At 32.6% G+C, this 23,441-nt stretch overlaps 4 protein-coding genes across 4 annotated transcripts; 1 reads left to right on the forward strand and 3 right to left on the reverse strand.

The window, feature by feature from the left end:
- Window positions 1-3,016: 3,016 nt before the first annotated feature.
- Window positions 3,017-5,906, forward strand: LOC145008356 (Amino acid kinase family protein). Its single transcript, XM_078966976.1, has 12 exons — window positions 3,017-3,170; window positions 3,473-3,703; window positions 3,839-3,936; window positions 4,073-4,115; window positions 4,215-4,276; window positions 4,377-4,433; window positions 4,642-4,677; window positions 4,781-4,858; window positions 4,995-5,061; window positions 5,243-5,305; window positions 5,393-5,496; window positions 5,674-5,906. Exons 1-12 carry the CDS (start codon window positions 3,110-3,112, stop codon window positions 5,767-5,769), a joined length of 996 nt encoding a protein of 331 aa, XP_078823102.1. The 5' UTR covers window positions 3,017-3,109; the 3' UTR covers window positions 5,770-5,906.
- Window positions 5,907-6,202: 296 nt separating this feature from the next.
- LOC145008358 (eukaryotic translation initiation factor 5A-like) lies at window positions 6,203-8,032 on the reverse strand. The gene is made up of 5 exons (XM_078966977.1): window positions 7,805-8,032; window positions 7,124-7,246; window positions 6,824-6,880; window positions 6,662-6,736; window positions 6,203-6,563 (listed from the first exon to the last, which is right to left on the reverse strand). Exons 1-5 carry the CDS (start codon window positions 7,925-7,927, stop codon window positions 6,462-6,464), a joined length of 480 nt encoding a protein of 159 aa, XP_078823103.1. The 5' UTR covers window positions 7,928-8,032; the 3' UTR covers window positions 6,203-6,461.
- Window positions 8,033-8,556: 524 nt separating this feature from the next.
- On the reverse strand, window positions 8,557-12,069 carry LOC145011565 (Transducin/WD40 repeat-like superfamily protein). Its single transcript, XM_078970307.1, has 9 exons — window positions 11,727-12,069; window positions 11,496-11,626; window positions 10,937-11,019; window positions 10,344-10,586; window positions 10,164-10,236; window positions 9,774-9,854; window positions 9,614-9,695; window positions 9,410-9,510; window positions 8,557-8,822 (listed from the first exon to the last, which is right to left on the reverse strand). The coding sequence occupies exons 1-9, from the start codon at window positions 11,832-11,834 to the stop codon at window positions 8,744-8,746; spliced, it is 981 nt and encodes a 326-aa protein (XP_078826433.1). The 5' UTR covers window positions 11,835-12,069; the 3' UTR covers window positions 8,557-8,743.
- Window positions 12,070-14,265: 2,196 nt separating this feature from the next.
- Window positions 14,266-15,982, reverse strand: MINE1 (homolog of bacterial MinE 1). The gene is made up of 2 exons (XM_078970355.1): window positions 15,781-15,982; window positions 14,266-15,031 (listed from the first exon to the last, which is right to left on the reverse strand). The coding sequence occupies exons 1-2, from the start codon at window positions 15,862-15,864 to the stop codon at window positions 14,435-14,437; spliced, it is 681 nt and encodes a 226-aa protein (XP_078826481.1). The 5' UTR covers window positions 15,865-15,982; the 3' UTR covers window positions 14,266-14,434.
- Between the last annotated feature and the right edge of the window lie 7,459 nt (window positions 15,983-23,441).

Consider the following 23,441-nt stretch of genomic DNA (forward strand, 5'->3'; position numbering starts at 1 on the left):
ACCAAGAAAATAAAATAATTAAATAATGATTAAAAGTGAACCTACTTAAACACACAAGGATTCATGTGAATGGAAGCATGGTTCATGTTAGGGTGTGCAAAAAAACTGCAAAACCGAACCGATCCGGTCAATTCGAAACCGAAAAAACTGTAACCGAAATAGAAAAAAACCGAAACCGAAAAAACTGACTATCTATGGATCGGTTTCTGTTTGGATACTTAGGTATCCGCGGATACCCGAACCGAACCGTCATATATATATATATATATATATATATATATATATATATATATATATATATATATATATATATATATATATATATATATATATATAATTCAAACATTATTTCTATTGTTCATGAAGCATTATTATTTCTGATACGGAAAGTGAAAGATTGGCAAGCAATAAACAAATAAATAATGATAAATATTAATAATATAGAAATGAAAATATTAAAGATCCTACTGTATGATTGTAATCTTTTTGAATCCATTGTATGCAATCTTTTTGCATGACTATGGTAGCTGACAAATTTCTTTTATCAAGAAACATCATACGGTCCAATGGCCATGGCCAATATCTTGTTTGCATTTCTACATTCGATCATGTTTTCTTGTTATTTTCATTAATATGGTTATTACACAGATTATAATTAATTTATAAATAATGTTACTTGAACGTCATCATGTTTTTTTTTTTTGAGTCTCTAGCTTACTTATTTTTATAAAGGAATAATTGAAATAGAGTTTGTAGTTTTGATTAAATTTGAAGTTTATATTTAGTGGGTACCCGTAAACCGAACCGTGGTTACCTGTCTCCATACGGTTCGGTTCGGTTTTCTTGCCAATTCGGTTCGGTTTCGGGTAGTGCACATGAGGTACCCGCCCCGCAGTCACGGTTCACAATTTTATTAATAACCGAGCCGTACCGCCCCGTGAACACCCCTAGTTCGTGTCATCAGGTTATGAATTAATACACATTATACCAAAAATGTTCAATTACTATATATGTGTTAAATTAAATAAAAAAAATGGGGGAGTTCATTTTAGAAATTATATGATATTAGGGGTGAGCACAAGCGGGTACCCGACCAAATTTACTGGAACCGGAACTGGCGGTTCCTAACATATTGGAACCGGTTACATCGGTTCCTAAAGATTTGGAACCGTTCCCGAAACCGCCAGAACCGGTTCCGATTCCGGGTACGCGGTGTCTAATTAAAAAAACATAAAAAAACAATGACATTATACGAAAAATTTCAAGATCATGGCTTACGTTATAAATTATAAATATTATATCATGTTGTTTAAAAAAAACATACCTTCGATATGCACATGTTAAATTACATAAGCTTGCTTTTATAGTTTATAAATATATATGTGATGATCATCTGTAGATATACAAAAATTGCTTTAGAATCTAAAACACATAACAAATAGTTAATCGTGCACAACACATATTGTAGGATATTAATTAGTTTTATATTTCATGCTTACTGTAACCGAGTATTAATCGCAATCACAACAGGAACTTTAACATCTCACATTATATATATATATATATATATATATATATATATATATATATATATATATATATATATATATATATATATACCGGTTCCGATGGGTACCCAGCGGGTAGCGGTTCTTAAAAAATGAGAACCGGAACCGGACCGCTTTAGGCGGTTCCGAGACGGTTCCAGTTCCGAAAGCGGGTACCCTGTTCCGGTGCTCACTCCTATATGATATGCCCCCTAATGTCCTAAATCATGTCCGGAGCTTCTTTTATCATCCAAAATTGTCTCAAGGTCCCTCGATTATGCCCTATAATCGCTCCAAACTTAAACAACCAACAAAAAATATCCTAAAGTAAAGGTAGTATTCCACTAAAGCATGTATATTACAAAATGATATGATATGCATGGAACAAATGCGTTAAATGCAATAAAAATGTATGTAAAAACGTGATAAATCATACATAAAATTGTCCCTAATATTATCTTTTCTTTTGTAGAGCCTATAAAAAATCTCTTGACCTATAAATATAAAAATATCGTTTGCAGTACCACGAAAACTTTCTTATTCTTTTATTTTCTAACATTTTGGTAACAAAATTGCCGCCTAGGAGTAGATAAATAGGAAATATAGAAATGTTTCCTTGAATATTGCTAGTATGCCTAGTTATATACAAAGTATTACATAATATAAGGGGCCATCAAAACCAATAAAACAATATTCTACATATACATATATCTAACACTCTCCTTCAAGTTTGAGTATTAATTATGTGCACTTTGTTTTTGATAGTTTTGAATCGGAATCGAAGAACGGTTAATAAAAGGAGGAATCAAAACAGGTAATAAGAACATAACTAGCTGGAACAAGAACAAGAATTAACAAGACTAGAACTTGGAATTTGGAAACCAGCTTATGAACAAGAAATAGAATGGTTAGGATTTTTATTAGTCCATACATTTCATATGTAGTGTAAGAATTTCTTTTCTTCATCGAGGTTAGTGTTTTATTAAGTTTTATTCTTAAACATTTGCATGGGTATAAGAGTCATTTTATGATACTTTGAGGGACAATTGTGAAAGATATGGGCGCTTAAGTGGGACTAACCCTAAAATCCCGGTTTATAACCCTATTTAACTACCAATGGTACCCCAAGAATTTGCAGTTTTAATAAAGTAGCATTTGTCATCGCTTATCTCAACTAGGGGATTAATTTGCCAAAAATAACAATATACATATCTCAAATGTTTTCTGTTGAAAAGTCTTCATCTCTCTCCAATATCTCTATTTTTGTACCTACATTCACAGTCTCAATTAAATACCAAGAATTGAATTTGATGATGGCATTTACATCATGCTAGGATCAAAAACATCTCACCTCTATTCGTGGGTGTTTTAACTTTGGCAACATCTTATTAATAAGCATCAACAATTTCATTTCAAATAAAAATGTAATTAAGCGAAAGATAAGGGGGGTTTAATGCATCATCCATAAACTAAACTACCAAGTACCTAAACTCGTTGAACTTCACTGAAACGAGGAATACAGAGCTAAAGCAAGTCAGCAACAGCAAACAGTTAGCAGGCGAATGGAGACGAAGCAAACTGATATTAAATTGAAAACTCCAGTTCGTTGCATCGTCAAACTCGGTCAGGCATCGTTTATTTTACCCTAAAATCTTCAAATTTCGTTAATTTCCGCTTGATCTCGTTTATTTGCTTGTCGAATCTGATGAACTCTCTTTTCAATTGATCTAGATATGTAGTTGTACCACCTTTATTGATCCTACTTTTCAAACACTTTTTTGTGTTATTATCGTCGTTATATTTTTTATTCTATGTTTATGAAGTAGGGGAAATGGGATTCCTAAAGTACTCTCTGTTCTTCTTTAAAATCATGATTAGACTCAATTTGTCTACGTTCACTACTGATTTGGGTTTCTGCGTATTAGGAGGTGCGGCAATCACATGCAAGAATGACTTTGAAAAGATAAATGAAAGCAATCTTGTTGAGGTTTCTTCACAGTTGCGTGAGGCAATGATGTCTGGATCTTCATCTGGGCAAGTTCTTGAAATGGATTGGAGCAAACGCCCTGGAATTTCAGAAACTTCAGTTACAGTGGACGCTTTTAAAGAACAAGAAGCTTTTGACTACAACAGTTTCGTTGTTATTCATGGAGCTGGTGAGTAAAGAATCTTGCTTACTTATTCATTCTCTATGATAAAAAGTTTTCACTGCAATTAATTTCCAATGATTTGTTTCATTAACAATCAAGTTTCCTTTTCCTATCCATTTTATGTGCCACTTTGTTTTTCAGGTTCTTTTGGTCACTTTCAAGCTAGCAAATCCGGTGTTCATAAAGGGGGGTTGAATAAACCTCTTGTGAAAGCTGGTTTTGTTGCTACTAGGATTTCTGTAAGCTCTATTTCTTTACAACTACCTTATTATTGTTGTTAAAGCTTTGTAATATCTACTTTTGTATAAACTTCACTTTCATAGCCTTTTTAGTATACCTTATGTTATTCATTTACTACTAAATTTATTTTAATAGGTGACATCCCTTAATCTTGAAATAGTTAGAGCACTTGCAAGAGGTAGAGTTCTCATTACCAAACTAAAGTTTCCACTCATTTTAATATTGACTTCTGGATATCCAATTGCATGTTGACTTTTGTTTTTAACTCTTTGTGCAGAGGGTATTCCATCAGTTGCATTGTCTCCATTTTCGTGTGGATGGTCAACCCGTGAAAGAAATGTCAGGAAGCACTCAAAAACTGTCTTCCATCATCTTGTTTAAAATCTATACACCTTTTACACAACAACAATACAACAATGAAAATCTTTTGTTTTTACAGATAGCATCTGCTGATGTGTCAACAGTGGTTAATGCCCTTGACTGTGGTTTTGTTCCTGTAAGTTTTCATTTTCTCAACATTTTTGCATCCGGTATAAAAAATGTACCTTTTTCCATATGATTTCATAGCACTAGTCCTTTCTAACCAGACAAAAGGGTAAAATTGTCATTTACTGTCATTCAGATTATTTATTCACACATCACAATACGACCTTGAAAAATATGTGATATTGTTATGCAATTTTAACGTTGATATTTCCATCCAGGTTTTGCATGGGGATGCAGTACTAGATGAGTCACTGGTATGTAGCATCTAACCCTAGGGGTGTAATTGTAAATTTGTAATTGTATGCCATTGATGATTAGCATCTAATATCAACATGTCATTTCTTGTTGTACTTTCAGGGTTGCACTATATTAAGTGGAGACGTAATTATAAGTCATCTGGCATCACATTTAAAGCCTCAATTCGTTGTTTTCCTTGTATCCTTACTTACAGATAAGAAAAAAAAAAAACACATTACAAAGATTCTACATTTATTTGGTGTTCCATGATGTATGTTTGTGTCTTTAGCATGATATTATATGCAAATGTTTCCTATATTAATGAGCAATGAAGACCGATGTTTTTGGTGTATATGATCGCCCTCCTTCAGAACCTAATGCTGTACTTCTCAGGGAGATTGGTAAGCACCCTTTATATATATATATATATATATATATATATATATATATATATATATATATATATATATATATATATATATATATATATATATATATATATATATATCCGGATTTTATATTTTTTAATGATGTTTATATGATTATTTGATTTGATGCAATGATGTCCATTATAATTGACAGCTGTACGTGAAGATGGAAGCTGGTTTGTTGTGAAACCAACATTTGAAGGCACAGATAAGCAAGGTTAGAAAAATATTAACAATTTGAGTGTAATATATTATGTTACAAAAAAAATTCAAATTTTTGATAATACGATTTTATATGAAACAGTTGAGATTAGTGTAGCATCCCATGATACAACGGGAGGGATGGTGACAAAAATATCAGAAGCTGCAATGATTGCGAAACTTGGTATTGATGTGTATATTGTGAAGGTAAATATAATTAATTTATATATATATATATATATATATATATATATATATATATATATATATATATATATATATATATATATATATATATATATAATCAATAGTTTCCGTGTATAATTTGATTTCTTTTATCTGAATCACTTCAGTGCTGAATAGTGAATACTTTGTGGTTTACAGGCAGCAACAGAACACTCATTGATAGCCTTAAGTGGCAAATTGAGAGATGAGATCCCTGAGGATTGGCTAGGAACAGTTATTCGTTATGTTCCATAAAACAAGGGATGATTATTATTATGCGTTTTGCATCTTTGTTTCTTCATGGATTTTTGTTGTTGTTTTCATGCTATTGACTTGATCAGATACACGGTTGAGAGAATTTTTCGGTTATAATTGTTTTAGTTACAATTTTACATGTGGTTGTAATTTGCTAAAAGTTCACATTATTGATAAACAATTTGTTTGTGATTAGCGGGATCTAATCTTAAATAAGTTGAATTAGATTACATATCAAATTAAACCATTCTTTCTTTCTTCTCTGTACCTATATTTTCATTTTATTACAAAAAGAATGGCTTGAAAGCACAATATACATGTACAAATGGTTTAATCTGAACGTTCTATTGAGTTATTTCCATCAACCCAAGGAGTCATATATACACTAAAAACAAAAGAAAATAATGAAGACAAGGAAACATAGCACAGGAAATGAAACAAAGAAAACAGAATAACCACTCCATAAGTTCACACAAGTCGCATCCCAAGCATATCGAGATACAAAGTGTACGTACATAACCCCTTCCTCTCCCCATAAATTTCATGACTTTTTTTAGCACATCATAAATAACCAAAAATTTGTAAAATAAAAAGAAACCTAATAAAGTTTTTTTTTCTTAAATAACCACCACCATAAATCTAGCAACAGCAGTTCTTCATATAAAACCTCTCTCAATCCACACAGAGTAAAATTACTTGGGACCAATATCCTTAAGAGCACAGATCTGCTCCTCTCCCATGGCAGACATCACTGTAACCACAAGATCCTTTCCTTCAGCAAATCCATCCTTAATCTGCACAATTTTTTAATGAAATTTATTAAACATATAGATTATATTTAACAATTTCAAGTTAACTTTCCATGTTTTATTACTAATTACTAATTACTAACCTGTGTAAGCAGACTATCATCGGTTGGAAGCTTGAGATCATCCTTAGTGCCACCATTTTCAGTCAACAGACTCACCTATAATAAATCCATTTTATTAAATTCATCACAATATAAACCAAATAAAAAAAATAGAAGGAAAATGACAAGATAAGTGACACGTACGAATCCATCTTCAGAAATGTCAATGAGCTGGTAGTCAGTACGGTTGACATGTGGAACCTGAAACAAAAGAAAATATTACAGTCTGTATAAGGGGGTGTTTGGATAGGAAAAAAAGAGGTGCTTATTGCTTATTCCCACAATAAGCTAATTTAAGTGTTTGGATAAAATCCAGCTTATTAGGCTAAATAAGCTAATTTCAATAAGCATAAGCAATAAGCTAAAAATCTAATCCAAACACCCCCTAAATATAAAGTTACAAAAAAAAGATGTAAAATATGTTGTACAATGGATAAAACATACATCACAATTGTGGGAAGAGGGAACGATGTCTTCAAGCTTCTTTCCATTGAAGATATCAATGGCAACGAAATGACACTTGGCGTGTCCGTGCTTGCCAGTCTTTGAGGTTGAAACTTCCACGACCTGCAAAAAGAAAGAAATGACATAAATTGCTTCATCTTCTAAAAGTTGGTTTCTTTTAGAGAGGTGAATTTCAAACAGAGTGTAGATCTACAAGATGGGAATTTCACACCGATATAAGCTAGTAATGACATTAATTTGTCAATGCAACTATCATAAAAATCTCCTCCGAGAGTAAAAAAAAAACAGAGTATATGACAATTAATACAGGAACCCGTTGATATATGTGTATTCGATCATGCGATTAGTTACTAGATGAACGAATTTGCAAAAAATAGACTTATAAGAAACATCATCAAATCTAAGAAAACTTAATCCATCACCTAAAACTTAAAATCCGTAAGAAAATAGTAATTTCAAGCAATCGAATCCAGCAAATTAACATGCAAATCGATGGATTAATAACAAGTATAGCATCGATACCATGCTATAAGAACAGATTGACCACATCGACGGTGAAAATTAACAACAACGATCTATAATACCAACTCCGAAGAGTACAGGAGTAAATCGGATCTATAATTCGACGAATAAACACATGAATAATAAATTGATCGATACCTTGCAAGCACGATTCTTGATAACGATGTAACCATTCTTCCTGATAGTACCAGCTTGCTGAGGGAAAGTTTTGGATGCTCCTGCATCGGCTTTAGACTCGAATTGATGCTCTTCGTCAGACATATTTTCAAAAATGAGACAAAAGATCTACAGAGAAAGTGACGAAGAGTAGTAGTATATGTGAAGGTTTGAAGAAATTTGGGGAGAAAGGTATATTAGGGTTTTAAGCAACAGCCGTACAAAGAGATATTATATAGTATTATTCAGATTGAATGGTGTCCGTCGGATTAGATTACACACTTTTTGTCATTCGTAGTAACCCTGTAGTTCTTTGTAGACTGCCGAAAGGCCCTTCTGTTTTACTCTATGCTATATTATGCCCTCCCTCTATTTAATCTTCTTTTTTAATTTCTATAGTACATTCCTTTTCAATTTGTTCTAAATGAAGTTAATTACATTAAAATGAAATCTTTTAACGGATGGATTTTAATATTTCACCTTAAAAGTTAAAACCTTAGAAATACAATTTTGAATATTTCATATTTGTTGACAATACTTTTACAAAAAGTCTAAAATTTTACAATTAATTGATGTTTCATCTCTTCATTCGGTCTAACTTCACAAATTGGTATTTCACTAAAATCAAAACAAGTCAAAAGTATAATTTTTGCTTTAAAAATCCATTATATTACTTCTTTTATGTTTGTTTTTTTCATTTTCCGTTTTAATAAAATTACAAGAAAAAGGCTAACTTTTAAAAAGTACTACAAAGATTACAAACAGCATAAATACTTGTTAGTTATTTTAGTTTACAATGATTGGTTAAAACAATGTGTGTGGACAATGACTACAATAGGAATAAACACAAAAATTAATATGATAAAGACATTCATGTCTTAAAGCTTGTTGCCTTGTCATTTGTGTTTATGTAAAAATGGCCTATTTTGAACTTCCGGTTGAAAAGGAAGCAATGTATTTGTCATCCATTTCATGTATGTATATCCTTGGAGGCATTTCCCTGTATTAAAAAAAAAAAAAAAATCCAAAATCAGATAAAAGTAACAATAAAAATTTTAAACCAAGTCAAGTCTAGCACACAAGCAATAAAAATAGAGGTCAAGTCTGTCATAAAATGTAATTCATACAGTTCGTAATTTTGACCCATTTACCAAAAATGGGAAGATTTGGTCCAACGAGTCAAACAGGAAAATTTTAAAAAGTTTAGCTTTGAATTTCTAAATCCTGTAAAAAAAAGTTTGTAAATTGTAATCAAAATAATGCCGAGAATAGACTTGAACAAATTCAAATGAAAATTCATTTAATTCCAATGGCCCAACCAAACATGATGATGGAATGTAATGACTCATTCCATTACACTCTCCATTCCATTCCTTTATCATTCCATTCCATCCAACCAAACAGACCCCAACTTTAGTAAATCATATCTAATATATATATATATATATATATATATATATATATATATATATATATATATATATATATATATATATATATATATATATATATATATATATGAATCATATAAAAAAACTGGTTATATTTATTTAGAATTTAAGTGGGGACACAAGAAGATATACTAACAATTCATTTTCTTCACTGTAAGTGTAACTTGAAGCAACAGCCAGAAATTGTCCTCCATGGCTATATGATAAAGAGGCGATACTATTTTCAAATTTTGGCATCTGAAATTACAACAATAAAAGTTCAACATCTTTAGATCTACCACAATTTTTATATAAAATTTCATTTGAAGATATTAATAACCATTGGATTATGTAAGATTACCTCATAAACTCTCTTTTTACTTTGAGCATTCCATATTGTGACATAACCTTTATTATCACCCGTGACAAAATCGCCATAAGTCCTAATCACAAAAGATTATCAGTTTAAACTTCTACAAGTTTTTTTCATTAATTATTTTTTTTTTTTTTAAAAGACATACGATGGACTAAATGCAATATCATTCACAGCTGCAAAATTATGCCTTGCTCTCTTTGCCTTTGGATGACATCGAAAAGCATATCTGTAATAAGAACACAGGAATTATATAAATAACATAAAGTTAAAAATTCAGAATCTTTAATAATAAGAGTACTAGAAATGAATAAGTGGGTGTTATTTTAAAAAGATTAAATTACATATCTGATCCTTGTTTCAATCAAAATGACTAATTTTAGTCCCCAAAATAGTCATTTTACATGGAACATGGACGAAAAAATGTTGCAAGAGCAAACATTTCGGGAACAAAATTGAAAAAATTAATTGTACTAGGGACTAAAGTTGTAACTTTATCTTATAAATAATATGGCAGTTGAAAGATGCATAAACTTACCCATCGTTGTTTTGATCAGATGGATTAAAATACTTCAATGCAACACGTCCATCAGTTGATCCAGCTGCAAATCCTGCATTATTTGAGATATATAATTAAATAAACTCACCTAAAACTTTCAAAAAAGTCATATAATAGATTTATTGCTAAATAGTAAATAGTGATTTTATAGCTAAATACCTTGGTCTAGATAAGGGCGAACACACTCGATTTGAATTTCTACACATTTACTATTAAATGATTTGTTGAATTTGCGTAAGTCATATATATTTACTGAATCCCCAACAGCAACCATTGAAGCAAATCCACATAGGGATATAGATTTGACCCCTTTATTAACAGTATTTACAGCAGTAAGAGTTTTTGTTGACCTTGAATCCCAACATTTTATCTTTTTGTCCCACCCTGCAGTCACAACTTGACCTGTGGAACCAAAAAAAATGATGAATTTTTGGAACATGAAATATAAAAATGTAACAAAAGTTAAAAGCACGATTTTCTCTAGAAAAAGTCACTAGAAGAGGAAGATGATCTTTTATTTGTAGAGGAAAAGTATTCAAGCGAATATGGTTGACAAAAATGACATTGATTGTGAAGATTATGGAAACTGATGACTTATTAATGAAAGTGTTCATGCTTTTTAAAACAGAGTTGTAACTAGCATTATTAAAAATCTTAAAACATTCTATGTTTGCTATGGAACTTTGTGTTGTTTATTGTAAGTTTTTATAATATTTTAGAACTTTGGAAGTAAAAAATTGTTTATGGTTTACCTGTTTCATTAGAATATTCAACACAAGTTGCTAAATCATCATGATTTCCAAAGTTTTCTCTCATTCCTGAATGCAAATCGTACCTGCAATGATTTTTCTTACAAAGGTCATGCTTAAAACCAAGAAATTAAGAAGAAAACGTCTGAATTATGTAATGTACTAGTGTTATAGCTTTAAGCCATCTATTGGAGTTCAAATTTATCTTAAATTTGTATGGGATTCAGCACAGACTTTCATCAGTTTTATCTTAAATTTGTATTGAGACTGTTCTTTTATATGTTCTATTGTTCTTACTCAAAAACTTTGAGGAGAATACGAAGATATACAAATAAATGATGCACAGTATTCACTCTTTTCCATACAAGACTTGAACTTTGACCTTGAAGGTCAGACAAATGGATGATTCGTAACTGAAAATCAATTCAATTGCATTAAGTTGTATTGAGCGTTTTCCCTTAAACCAGAACCCTAGAACACATTAAGTTCGGGATTTCAAATACACATATCGAGAGTTGTCTTTTCAACTTCACTATAATTAATCATAAATCTGAGAACAGACCTAGTTATGGAACAATCAGAAGCAGCACTGAAAGCAGCTGACTCCCCTTGGAAACAACAGTCTAGCAGCGCAGCTTCCCCGGAAGCTTCAAAAATTAGCCTAGATCGATCCACATCGTACAATCTAAGATTCTGCGCATACAATACCCCATAATTAATGGTTCCTGAGTGTATAGTATAAAAATCTGCACGCAAACATACAAACAAACTCTCGATAAAGACGAAATCTTACAGTATCCCAGGAAGAGATAAGGAGATTGTTGGATGCTGGGGCGAAGCGAATTCTGGAAATAGCATCTTGAATTGGGTTTTCTTCGAACTGTAAACAACTTCCGTCCATCTTCTTAAACTGAAAACAGTTGGAGCCACTGAGCCCTAAATAAGGTACACAAGGGTTACAGATACAGAAGCACGGACGTATGCAAATTGAAGTTTCTCTATATTAGAAGTTTCCCGCCTGGTCGCTGTTCGAAGGGGTGTTTGGGTCTTTTTTGAACTCTAAAAAGTAGAGATTATGCCCATAATATATTTTGGGTATCGTTTTTAAAATATAGAGATAAAAAAAAATAAACATGGATTCTGCCGAGTTGGCCTCCAAAGGCTCCGAAGAATTAGCATACCCTCAGCGTAATGGCAATATGATAAATTAAGGAGGGGCATAAATGTAAAATTGACAGAGTTTATAGCGCATACCTACCTCTGTGGAACCTTTGTAATTTTAGTAGCATGTTCTTCGGTGTATCGAAAAAAATCCAAAAATCTTGTCTTTGGGGAAGAACAAATCCGCAGAGCTAAATAAACAATCTACGGAGGGTGCTCGGAGGAACTATTCTTCAGGAGAGGGTGCCTCAAGAAATTTTTTTTTAGCTTTTTTTTTGCCACATCGATTTCTCAGAACATAAGTTCATTCGTTGTAGCCCTCATAGGTAGCTCTACGAAATCCATATCTATTTGTGGAAACATGTTTTTTATGCCTTTATTTTAAAAACCATACCCAAAATATGGCTATTACTAGCATAATCCTAAAAATAAGTGCTTCAAGTGCTTATTGAGTTATATCAATAGTAGTGATAAAATGAGTTTCTAAAAAATATTTGGATCGGTTTAAAAATTCAATAAGTTAAAAAAATATTTGGTTTAAAATTTTATTTTTGAAGTTATTTTGGTTAAAATATCAAAAACAATTTCAAAAAGTCAAAATTTACATGCTTTTTAAAATCTGTTTTTTAAAGCTAATGAAAAATCTATTCTAAAAAATATTTTTGAATTTGCCAAAAAAAAAAATTTACTTAATGGTTTTTTTCAAAAAATCAATAAATTAATAAGTTGTTTTGAAAAGCTATCACAAGCAGGCAAACATTCGAAGGAGTGATATTTCATTATTTTGCCAACCAAGACATCTCATTTTTTTGTCATCCACCTTACCAACAATACGGTGCTTTAGGTTTTAACCTTTTAAGTGTAAATTTCATAAAATAAATTAATTTCGATTTAATTTCAGTAATATAATTAATTAAAAAAATGTTTAATTGAAAAGTTATAATTAAAATAGTGTGAAGCTAGGAGTTGACTTTTCAAGAATTAGAATTGAGATTCTAACTTGGATTCAACCTCCTTAGCCAGTGTCGGGCCTTAGATTGTACAAATATTTAAAGTTTGGGATTAGACTAGAAACTAAATGACTTGGTTAGTTAGTAAAAATTCTAGCTACGGTTTATGTTGCAAATATGAGGAATTATGAGATTATTCGTAAATGAGGAATGTTTATATGTCTTAAGTCGTATAACTCCCTTCCCTTATATATTTGGACTAGGAATGGCAATGGGGCGGGTTCCGGGCGGGGCATGGATTCCCAACCCCCCCCCCCCCCCGATAACTTTCGGGTATCTTATCGGGGCGTCCCATTGGGTTTCGGGTATCTTATCGGGTTTACAACAACTGATAACGAAATCTTTATTCTCTTTTAGGGTACCCCAATGTTTTATAAAATATACATGTTCTAGCAACTCTTTTAAATTAAAAACATGATGCATCACTTTAATAAAATAAACTGGACGTTATATAAAAAATTATTTGATTTAAGTTTTGTTTAATACGTCAAAACACATAAAAATGATCATTAACACCAGATTGTTAATAACTAAAAAAATTGTCCACGATAAGTATTTTATATTTGAACGTGTACAATTAGTAGCAAAAATTTTTGAACATATATATATATATATATATATATATATATATATATATATATATATATATATATATATATATATAATCGGGGCGGGGCAGGTCGGGGCGAGGATAACCCACTCCCTGCCCCGAACCCGATAACGACCCGTTACCCGACCCGAAATGATCGGGTTTCGGGTTTCCCCGTCAGGTTCGGGTTTTTTTGCCATCCCTAATTTGGACTATTCCCAACTTACAAAGAAATGAGAGCTCAATGTTTGAAGAAGGCTTCAAAATCATGAAGCATCAAATTCAAGTGTCAAATCCTTTAAGGTAGTATCTTTATTCTTTGTTGTTAAGTTTGAGCTTCCATCAATGGTGAATCACTCCCTAGATTCACTAATCTCGAACTAATGATGAAATACAGATTTTTATGTTACATTGCTAATATGTTGAAGTTTATACATCTACATGGTAAAAAATGTGATTATGAAGCTTAGATGGCCTCTTGAGCCCTAACTTTTGTTTATTACACAAACATTCTTACGCAACAACTCCTAATCATGAAATGATAACATGACCAAAGTTATAAGAACAAAAAATTACAAAAGGCTCTAGCAAAGTAGAAGACTGAAATTTAAAGCATATGAATATTTACAAGATCTGCTATAAATTATAACAAATTTCAGCCATCAAACAAGGGAATCAATCAATAATCTTTCCCACATGATTTTCAATTTCAATTCTCCGAATCAAACTCACAAACATCTTTCACTCAGGAACATAAAAATCAAACTTCACATCCATAGAACCAGAATCCACTCCGTTATCCTTATACTCCACATTCATAATCGTCCCTTCACCATCTTCTTCTTGATACTCTGCTTTCACGCGCCTCACAGGCACAGTCACCGAGTAAATCGTCCCCATAGCGGGGTCCGTTGCCACGCTGAGCTGGACTTTATCTTGCGACTCAATCACCACAAAATCCGAAAGGGTTTTCACTATATTACTAACAATCTTCTGTTTAGCTTCTTCACTCACTGCACATCTGTCTGAAAAGAGAATCATTTTCAGCCTTTGTTTAGCAACACTTGCATTTGAGTTCTTGATCATTGATGGAGATGGAAAGACAATTTTCCATGCTAGACTTAATCGTTCAAAGAAACCCATGTTTATGGCGTTTAAAAGGAAGCTTTCTGCATCTTGATTGAAGGAGCTTGTGGACATTTCATAGTTGTTCATGAAGGTGAGAGGTCGTTTGGAGTTGCAGCGTGTGTTGTGGGTGTGGGTTATTGAGGATGACCATTTAGGCGTTGTAGTTTCGGAAAGAGTGGGTCCCGCGTTTAGGAAGTTAACATGATCTATCTGTATTCAAGATGGAATTATCTAGAATAATCTTTAATGATCAAAAGATATAGAAGAATCTAATCAATTATATAGCGAAAATTGCTTTGTGTTTGGATGACATTGCTATAATTGGGATGATTTTTCACATTACAATGTTGTAAAAGGAATAAGAGAAATTGGGATGCTATATAAGTATATGTAAACAAATTAATATAAGTAGGTTGTTGTTTCTTCTATTTAAACCCTAGTAATCAAGACATGAAAGTCGACTCAGGTTGAAATAAGTTGACTTTCATTCAGTCTGTTAGAACAAAGAGATTCAGTCCAGGTGGATACTCCAGCAAGACTACCATCAAGGGATACTCACTGTGTTCTACAGGAAAGTGCAAAAATCACTCCAGAAAAGGTCAAGTGCTCAAGGGAAGAAAAACTCACTGTGGTTTCATAGAAAATAGTAAAAATCACTATATATAAAACCTAACATTTACCAAAATCTTAAGTATATACAAGAGTGAATGTCAGAGGTACCAGATAGACCAAATACTCTCAAATCCGCAAAACAAAACCCTACTTCGAAACGATACGCAGATACACCGAACCATATTTATGATTCGATTTCATTAAATATTTCCCAAATTCATGCAATAATGTACCAAAATCAACAATAAATAGCCATGGATCTGAACTATCAGCACTAACAGATGTCTCTTTAAATTCACATACACAAAATCGAAATACAGCCAAGAGAGTGGTTTTAGAGTTCAGACCTTTGGTGGTAAACTGATACGGAGGGGATTCGTAGGAGAAGGGCCTAATGCAGCAGAGACCCTAAAATCACCAGAAATCGCCATTCTGAATCTCTATCTCCCCGATTGGGGATTCCGTGTATTTGGTTTTGGTTTTTTTAGGGTTTTTTTTTGTGGTGAATGCGATGATAATTTCTGGTTCTCGACAACAGTACTAGCCAAGAGTTTTACTTCGCTTATTCTTACAGCAACTTGCACAATTGCTTGCTACGACGTCGTAACTCTAGGGCGTTAAGCCGTTAAACATCGGTAGATTTTTTGGTTGGCGTTAAGCCGTTAAACATCGGTAGATTTTTACCAAAAAAAAAAAAGAAAAAAACAATAATGAAAAACATCTTTGGGATAATAATTTGAGATAGTAACTTTTAATTTTGTTGAGTCATTGAATTTTTTTTTTTGTTTTTGATTTATCCTTAAATTATTTGAAACATTTTACCTTTATAAAATGTAATCAATTTCAAATAATTGAAGGGTAAATAAAAAATGAAAAAAAATTTCAATAACTAAATATGAAAAAAAATTAAAAGTTAGTTACCCTCTTTAAATCATTATCCAAAAAAGATGTTTTTCATTCTTTTTTTTTGGTAAAAATCTGCCGATGTTTAACGATTTAACATTTAACGTCTTAGAGCTACCATTTCAAGACATTATCCTGTAAATTGTTCTAAATGTTATTAAGAATGAGCACAAGCTAAATATGAAAGTCACAAAAGCGATGATGTTTATAGTAATCATGTGATATACCTTTATCGTGTAAAGTACTAGAAACGACACTAAGAAATACAATAGAAGTGACTTTAATCACATAGAAATTAAAGAAACAAAGATTTTGGTGGTTTTAGACATATATACTTAGGACATAACAACAGTTTTTACTCAACGGGGTGGAGACGGTCATTGTAGATCGTGCGAGAAAGAGAGAACATATGATAAAGAAGCGTGGAGAGTATGCAATGTTAAATTTGAATGCGGTTTTTCTATGTAGAAAGACATGAGCTTTGATTAAAGAGTGTGGATGCATAAAATCAAGGTCGTGGAGTAGTACATTAGTAGTCTAGGTGCTAGTTGCCTTTACATTGTTGTGCATTTTACCTAATTTTCACTGTTTTTACTTTCAACTTGTTTTGTCGATACTTTTCTTCCAAGTTATTACTTGTATCTACCTTTCCTATTTGTATGTTGGTTCTATATATACCTTCTAACCATGCTCTTTTTGATTTTCGATCTATTTTTCGTTTTATTGCCTGTATATGTGTCTCTTTGCTTTTGTGAAACTCTACTGATTATTACTTCTTTGTAGGTTGCCTTTTCACTTATACGCAAATAAAAAAAACTCTGGTTAAAAGTTTATTTCATTAACTAGGATTAAATCAACGAACTGCAACATGGTTATGTGATACACATTCTATTATGTAATACTCCTTACAAACATAACATAAAACAAATCGTAGTTACTAAAATCAAAATTATTAATCTAAGTAATTGCTACCAACAAGTAAAGTAAACTAAGGGATGATTACAAAAAAAGGATAATGACTTGAAAAGATAAGAAACTTTCAATTAGTTCATATTGAGTCACTGAACTTTTTTTCATGCTTGATTTACCCATGAATTATTGAAATGTTCACATTTTACCCTTTTGACAGACTGTAGCCAGTCATAAGGGTAAAATGTGAACAATTTCAAATAATTCAGTGGTTAAATAAATATGGAAGAAAATCAATGACTAAATGTGAACAAATTAGAAAGTTCGTTACCCCCTCAAATCATTATCCTTTAAACTTTTTAATATTGAAGAGGAAAAGCTTCAATGATTGAAAGTGGTTGTTTTCCTTAGAGTAAACTTACATTGTGTGTCATTGTGATTTATATTTATTTATAGTTTGAGGAAAAGTTTTCAAAAATTAATGTGTCTCATCTATAACACCATAAATTTTCAAACAAAATTTTCATTTAAAAATAACATAATTCTCATAACTCATTTCACAAAAAACTCATTTATTTAATTTACAAAACGCAACTCCACAATTATTTGATTTATAATCCAAGATCCTCAAAACATAACTCTTTCTCTAGTGTATACAATCTAGTCGACGCCTTCCTACGATCCCTAGAAGAACCTGAAACACATATCACATAACACGGTAAACACGAAGCTTAGTGAGTTCCCCAAAATACCACATGCATAAATAATAATCCTCTCATGGCTATAACTCGGCATGGACCCTCTGGTCTCATGCCTCTCGGTGAGGACCCTCCAGTCTCACGGCTCGGTATGGACCCTCCGGTCCTATGTCTCAGTGAAGACCCTCCGGTCATAACTCAGTAAAGCTCAACATAATATACAACATAAATCACAAAGACATAATGCAAGATATCACAATACTTAATATAATCACATAAGACCCTCCGGTCACATAAAGATTACCACTCTAGGTGAAGTATAGTGAGAATACTCATATCGGATGATGAACAGCTCCTATAGATGTTGTTGTTGCACCGACCTCTAATACTGGACCAAAATCTACAATTACCCAATTAAGATCTAAATCCAAATCCTCACTCTTTAGGTCTAAAGGTAGTCCACTAACTAGCCCATCAACAACCTGAAACTCGTTGGGCCCACTAAGGCCTAATAATGAATGGGCTCTCCTGAGGCCCTACTCTCAAGTACAAGCGACAAGCCCAACATAAGGGCCCAAGGCATATATATATATATATATATATATATATATATATATATAATATTTCTCTGCTCAAAATTTCTAGTACACAAGCCCAAAGATCCAGGCCCAACCCTTAAGGCCCAAAATAAGATTTAGCCCAAAAAAGCCCACAACAAGGTTACGTGGGGCATACCTCCCTTGGTACGCTCAACGTACACCATCATGCATGAAATCTGATCGGGAACACTAACCCAGTACGTGGGGCGTACTAGGATTATGCTTGGCGTACATCCGATATGGCTTTTCTCACTTTTTTGGTCTTAACTCGTTAAGACCTTAGCTCATATCACAGATCTGGACTCCTTAGCGGCTCTTACTCCATAAAGTCTATGACTTTAAGCCTTTGCATGGCTGATAAAGCCACAATCACCCAAAACACTCATTTTCTTATCTCAAAATGCTCATATCTCAAGCATGGATTGATTCAAACATCCAAGTCTCAACTTTTATGACATTGTACTCCTAAAGACACTCAAAGGAGCTTCTCATGATCTCTGGAGCTCATTTTCTCATAAAGCATGCAACTTTGGGACCAAAACCCTAAAATGGTCTAACATGATGAACAAAACAAAAGAGTGAGAAAGCTTTGAGCTTTATACCTCCAAATGAAGCTCCCAACACATATATGCTTAGATCTATAGCCTGGACTCCCACTCCTTCTTCTTTAAAGCTCCTTCTTCACTCTAAGAACACACAAAATCACTTAAATGCTCTTTAATGGACACACACAGGCTCAAGAACGAGGATTAGGGTTTGAGAGGGTTGATTGTCTGAGGATGGTGGCCATGAATGAGGCCATCTTATTCTTTATATAGCGACACCCTCTCATTTAGGGTTTTCATTCTGTGCCTAGTACACCCAACATACCCTCTGGTACGCCTAGCATACTAGGTGGCTCTGCTTAAAAGTCATGCACATGAGTACTACGCCCAACGTACTCAGCTGCCACATTTCTCAAATAAGGGACCTATCTTGACAAAACTTCAAACTTCCATAAATACCTCGATATAACTTCGTTTCCAATGAATCTCATATCCATGGAAAGGTGATGAGAAGCCCTACGCTTCTAGCAACTTGTCGTAGCCCCGAGGCTTCCTCATGCCCGAGTTACAGCCCACGAACCCTAATCACGGACGATCCGAAACAGGATGTTACATCAGCTTTACGATTTAAGCTGCATGTGTAGTATCTAAAATCAAGAACATTTTTAATGGGAGCTTAAAACATCTCAGATGATAAACCTATATGATAGGTAAAAAAATGTCACCTCACCATTTAGTTATATTGACCTTTAAATAAATTGTTTCTCCAAAAAATTTTATGACATTTTTCGTTAGTTTAACTAGTTTATCCTTATCTATCTAAAATGTTATATAAACCCTTTCATTTAACTAATTTTTTTAAACACGTCGTATTTTTATATAAACGTTCACTCGTATACAAACGATTCATTACTATATTATATATTATATATTATAAATATAAATTTTTTATCTATAAACTTTACAAAAATAATAAATACTTAAAATTAAATCAAGGGGATAAAATATAATATTGTTAAAGAGAAACGGTTAGGGGGTTCAAAGTATTAAACTATATTGATCATTCAATATATATTGAGTGATCAATAAAAATGAACAAATAAATCATCTACTCCAAACAGTGTGAAGTTGTTTTAACCACTCAATCAAATATAAACAAACTATAGAAAACCTCCCATTAAAGATGATGTTAAATAAGAACTTATTATTATTTATATAAAATTATTTATGACTTATTATTATGGGTATAAGCTTATTTGTTTTTTTATTGACCGTTTAATATATATTGAATGATTAATATATTTTCATGTTTATTTTATTTAACTCCTCATCTTCTAATTATTTTTCTTTTTTACCTTTTAATTGTATTTTAGTTTTAATGTTTGTAATTTATTTACAAGTTAATTATTTATATCAAATATTTAATGGCATTTTTATTTATGAAATATAAAATTATAGCGATTATATAATATCTTTAATCTTTTTTATAAATATGTCGTATTTTGTATATTTTATATTTCTAAAATAAAGACATGATATACCTTTATGACTTACATTGGAAAAGGAAGTCCTTAGTCGTGTAGTCAATCTTTTAACAATTCATCAGACGAGATAATTTCTCCCTGATAATCTTGGAATCAGATATGTGAGGATCGGTAGGAATGGATATGTAAGAATATAAACGAATATGGATTTAGTAGGCATGAGCAAACGGACCGAACCGGTCGGAACCGGCCCAACCCGAACCAAACCAAGGATCCGGATTCGACCAAAATTAAGAACAGAACCGGCCCGGTGGTTCTACCGATTCCGGTTCCGGGTTCAGTTTTTGCCATATTTTCGATTTTGGAATCAGTCTAATTTGACACACTTCCTTGCGAGGCTTGTATCTCATTCAATTTTTAACCAAATTAAGCATTTTTGTAGTTTAAACTTAACTACAAAACCAAACTACGTGTAGGAAAAAGATTCATGTCAAATAAACTTAAATTGAGTGAGTTATACACATTTGAACAACAAAGTCAGATTATGTTTAATTGCTGTAACATAAAAAAATTATGATTTGACACCCTTTCTTGCGGGGCTTGTAACTCATTCAATTTTTAACCAAATAAGCGTTTTATAGTCTAAAATTAACTAAAAATCCTAATCTACATGTAGGAAAAAGATTCAGGTCAAAACTAGTTAAATTGAGTGAGTTATGCACATTTGAACAACAAAGTCAGATTACATTTAATTGCTGAAACATAAAAAAAGTTCTGATTTGACATCCTTCCTTGCAGGGCTTGTAACTCATTCAGTTTTTAACCAAATCAAACATTTTTATAGTCTGAATTGATTATGACATCTTTAGGGTTTTAACATTTCGGAAACAAATATTTGTAATCAAAACGATCTTTTGTACTAGGATTTTCCGCAAATATGAATAAATGATTTTAAAAGTGTAAAGAAAAGTTTTAATTGGTTCTGAAAATTAGAGGACGTCACACAATAAACTATTTCAATAAGTTCGAGGTTACCGTAGAAAAAGAAACAAATAAATTAATTCTTGTGTTTCGCACGGATAGAGGAGGTGAGTTTACTTCACAAGAATTCAATAGACTCTGTGAAGATTAAGGAATGATATCACATCTAAGGGATGAAAGTGCATCCAAACCCGGACCGGATGGACCCGGATCCGGAAAACCCGGAACCGGTTAATGAGATTTTGTAGAACCGAAAACCGAACCGATATATAGGAACCGGTTCCGGTTCGGTTCCGGGTACGGTTTCGAGTAAAGTGGGTCTAGAACCGGAAAACCCGGAAACATCAAAGTGGGTAGGTTGGAACCGGATAAAGTGGGTTTAGAACCGTAAAAACCGGAATTTTTTTGTAATTACTTATTATTTAGTGGGTTGAACTTTGAAAAATTTCATATTGATATCCTGACTTTGGGGGATTGTAACTCATTGAATATGAAACCAAAATTAACAAAATTATAGTAAAAAATTATGTACAAACTCTAAAATACACTCTGGAAAAAAAAATTGTGTCAATCCGACTTTAAACGAATGTGATATGCATGTGTTAACATTTTCACATAATACAAAGTACAAAAACAAATAACTGAAAAGTTGAAAATTTTTAGTTTTGATATCCCGACTTCGGAGGGCTCTAAATCATTGAATGTTAAACCAAAAATGACAAAATTATAGTCTAAAATTATATATAAACCATGGTTGCAGAAATCGCCAATCGGTGGACTAGCGATTAGGGATTAATCGGCTAGGCGGGGATTAATCGGGAGATTAATCGGGGACCATTAATTCTTAAGAAAATTATTAAAAAAATTTATAAATCTAACTTTAATTCTCCAAACAAAGTGATTAATCGGCGATTAGGTCCGATTAGGTCTGATTAGGTCCGATTTTGACCTGCATTGCCCAAACCTGATTAGGTCCGATTAGGTCCGATAAGGCCCGATTAGGTCCGATTAATTCCGAATTTGACCTGCATTGACCAAGCCCGATTATAGTGACCGATTAGCAATAAATCTCATCGGTGGAGGTCCGATTAGCGATTAATCGCCGATTAATCGGCCGATTAGGCTGATTTCTGCAACACTTATAAACTGTATACTACAAGTTGCAAAAAACCACATGTCAATCCGACTTCAAACGAATTAGGTATGCATGTTTTAAAACTTTCACTGAATACAAAAAAAACTGAAAAATTAAAAACTTCCAGCTTTGATATATCGACTTTGGGGAACTGTAAGTCAATGAATATAAGACTAAAAATGACGAATTTATAGTCTAAAATCATGTACAAACTCTAAACTACTTGTTGGAAAAAACCGTATGTCAATCGGAGTTGAAACGAATGAGATATGCATCTTTTAAACGTTTCACAAAAAACCGGTTCCGGCCCTAAAAGTGGTTTCGGTTCCAAAAACCGGTTCCGGTTTTTAGACCGAGTTTACCTGGACCCGATGGACCCGAACCCGGATAAAGCCAATTTTTGAACCCGGAACCGAACTGATTCTATATATTCTGGTTCTAACGGTTCCGGTTCCGGTCCGATTTTCCGGTTCTAAATCTCATCCCTAATCTAACAGCCTCATACATGTCGCAATAGATTTGAGTTATAGAAAGAAGGAATCGTACACTTATCGAAATGACACAAAGTATCTTGAAAGCAAAGCAAGTTCCCAACTCCCTTTGGGGTGAAGCAGTTAATCATGCAACATACATCTTAAATCGGATTTTAATAAGGGCAGTGAAAGAGGAAGCTCCATATGAGCTATACTACAAACGAAAACCCAACATTCAACATATATGTGTATTTGGATGTGTTGCCAATGCAAAAGAAGTT

This window comes from Lactuca saligna, chromosome 8 (assembly GCF_052625555.1).
Source record: "Lactuca saligna cultivar CGN05327 chromosome 8, ASM5262555v1, whole genome shotgun sequence".
NCBI lineage: Eukaryota > Viridiplantae > Streptophyta > Magnoliopsida > Asterales > Asteraceae > Lactuca > Lactuca saligna.

Bases quoted from the DNA above. Each gene is read 5' to 3' on its own strand.
- LOC145008358 (XM_078966977.1), bottom strand. From the start codon at position 7,927: ATGTCTGACGAAGAGCATCAATTCGAGTCTAAAGCCGATGCAGGAGCA. The intron at 7,247-7,804 runs GTATCGATCAAT...TTCTTTTTGCAG, and splicing joins TCAAGAATCGTGCTTGCAAG to GTCGTGGAAGTTTCAACCTC. The intron at 6,564-6,661 runs GTTAGTAATTAG...AAAATTGTGCAG, and splicing joins ATGATAGTCTGCTTACACAG to ATTAAGGATGGATTTGCTGA.
- LOC145008356 (XM_078966976.1), top strand. From the start codon at position 3,110: ATGGAGACGAAGCAAACTGATATTAAATTGAAAACTCCAGTTCGTTGC. The intron at 4,116-4,214 runs GTAGAGTTCTCA...CTCTTTGTGCAG, and splicing joins AGTTAGAGCACTTGCAAGAG to AGGGTATTCCATCAGTTGCA. The intron at 5,497-5,673 runs GTAAATATAATT...TGTGGTTTACAG, and splicing joins TTGATGTGTATATTGTGAAG to GCAGCAACAGAACACTCATT.
- MINE1 (XM_078970355.1), bottom strand. From the start codon at position 15,864: ATGGCGATTTCTGGTGATTTTAGGGTCTCTGCTGCATTAGGCCCTTCT. The intron at 15,032-15,780 runs GTCTGAACTCTA...TCTTGAATACAG, and splicing joins GTATCAGTTTACCACCAAAG to ATAGATCATGTTAACTTCCT.
- LOC145011565 (XM_078970307.1), bottom strand. From the start codon at position 11,834: ATGGACGGAAGTTGTTTACAGTTCGAAGAAAACCCAATTCAAGATGCT. The intron at 9,511-9,613 runs GTAATCTTACAT...TTGTAATTTCAG, and splicing joins GTAAAAAGAGAGTTTATGAG to ATGCCAAAATTTGAAAATAG. The intron at 8,823-9,409 runs GTTAGTATATCT...TTTTTAATACAG, and splicing joins TACAGTGAAGAAAATGAATT to GGAAATGCCTCCAAGGATAT.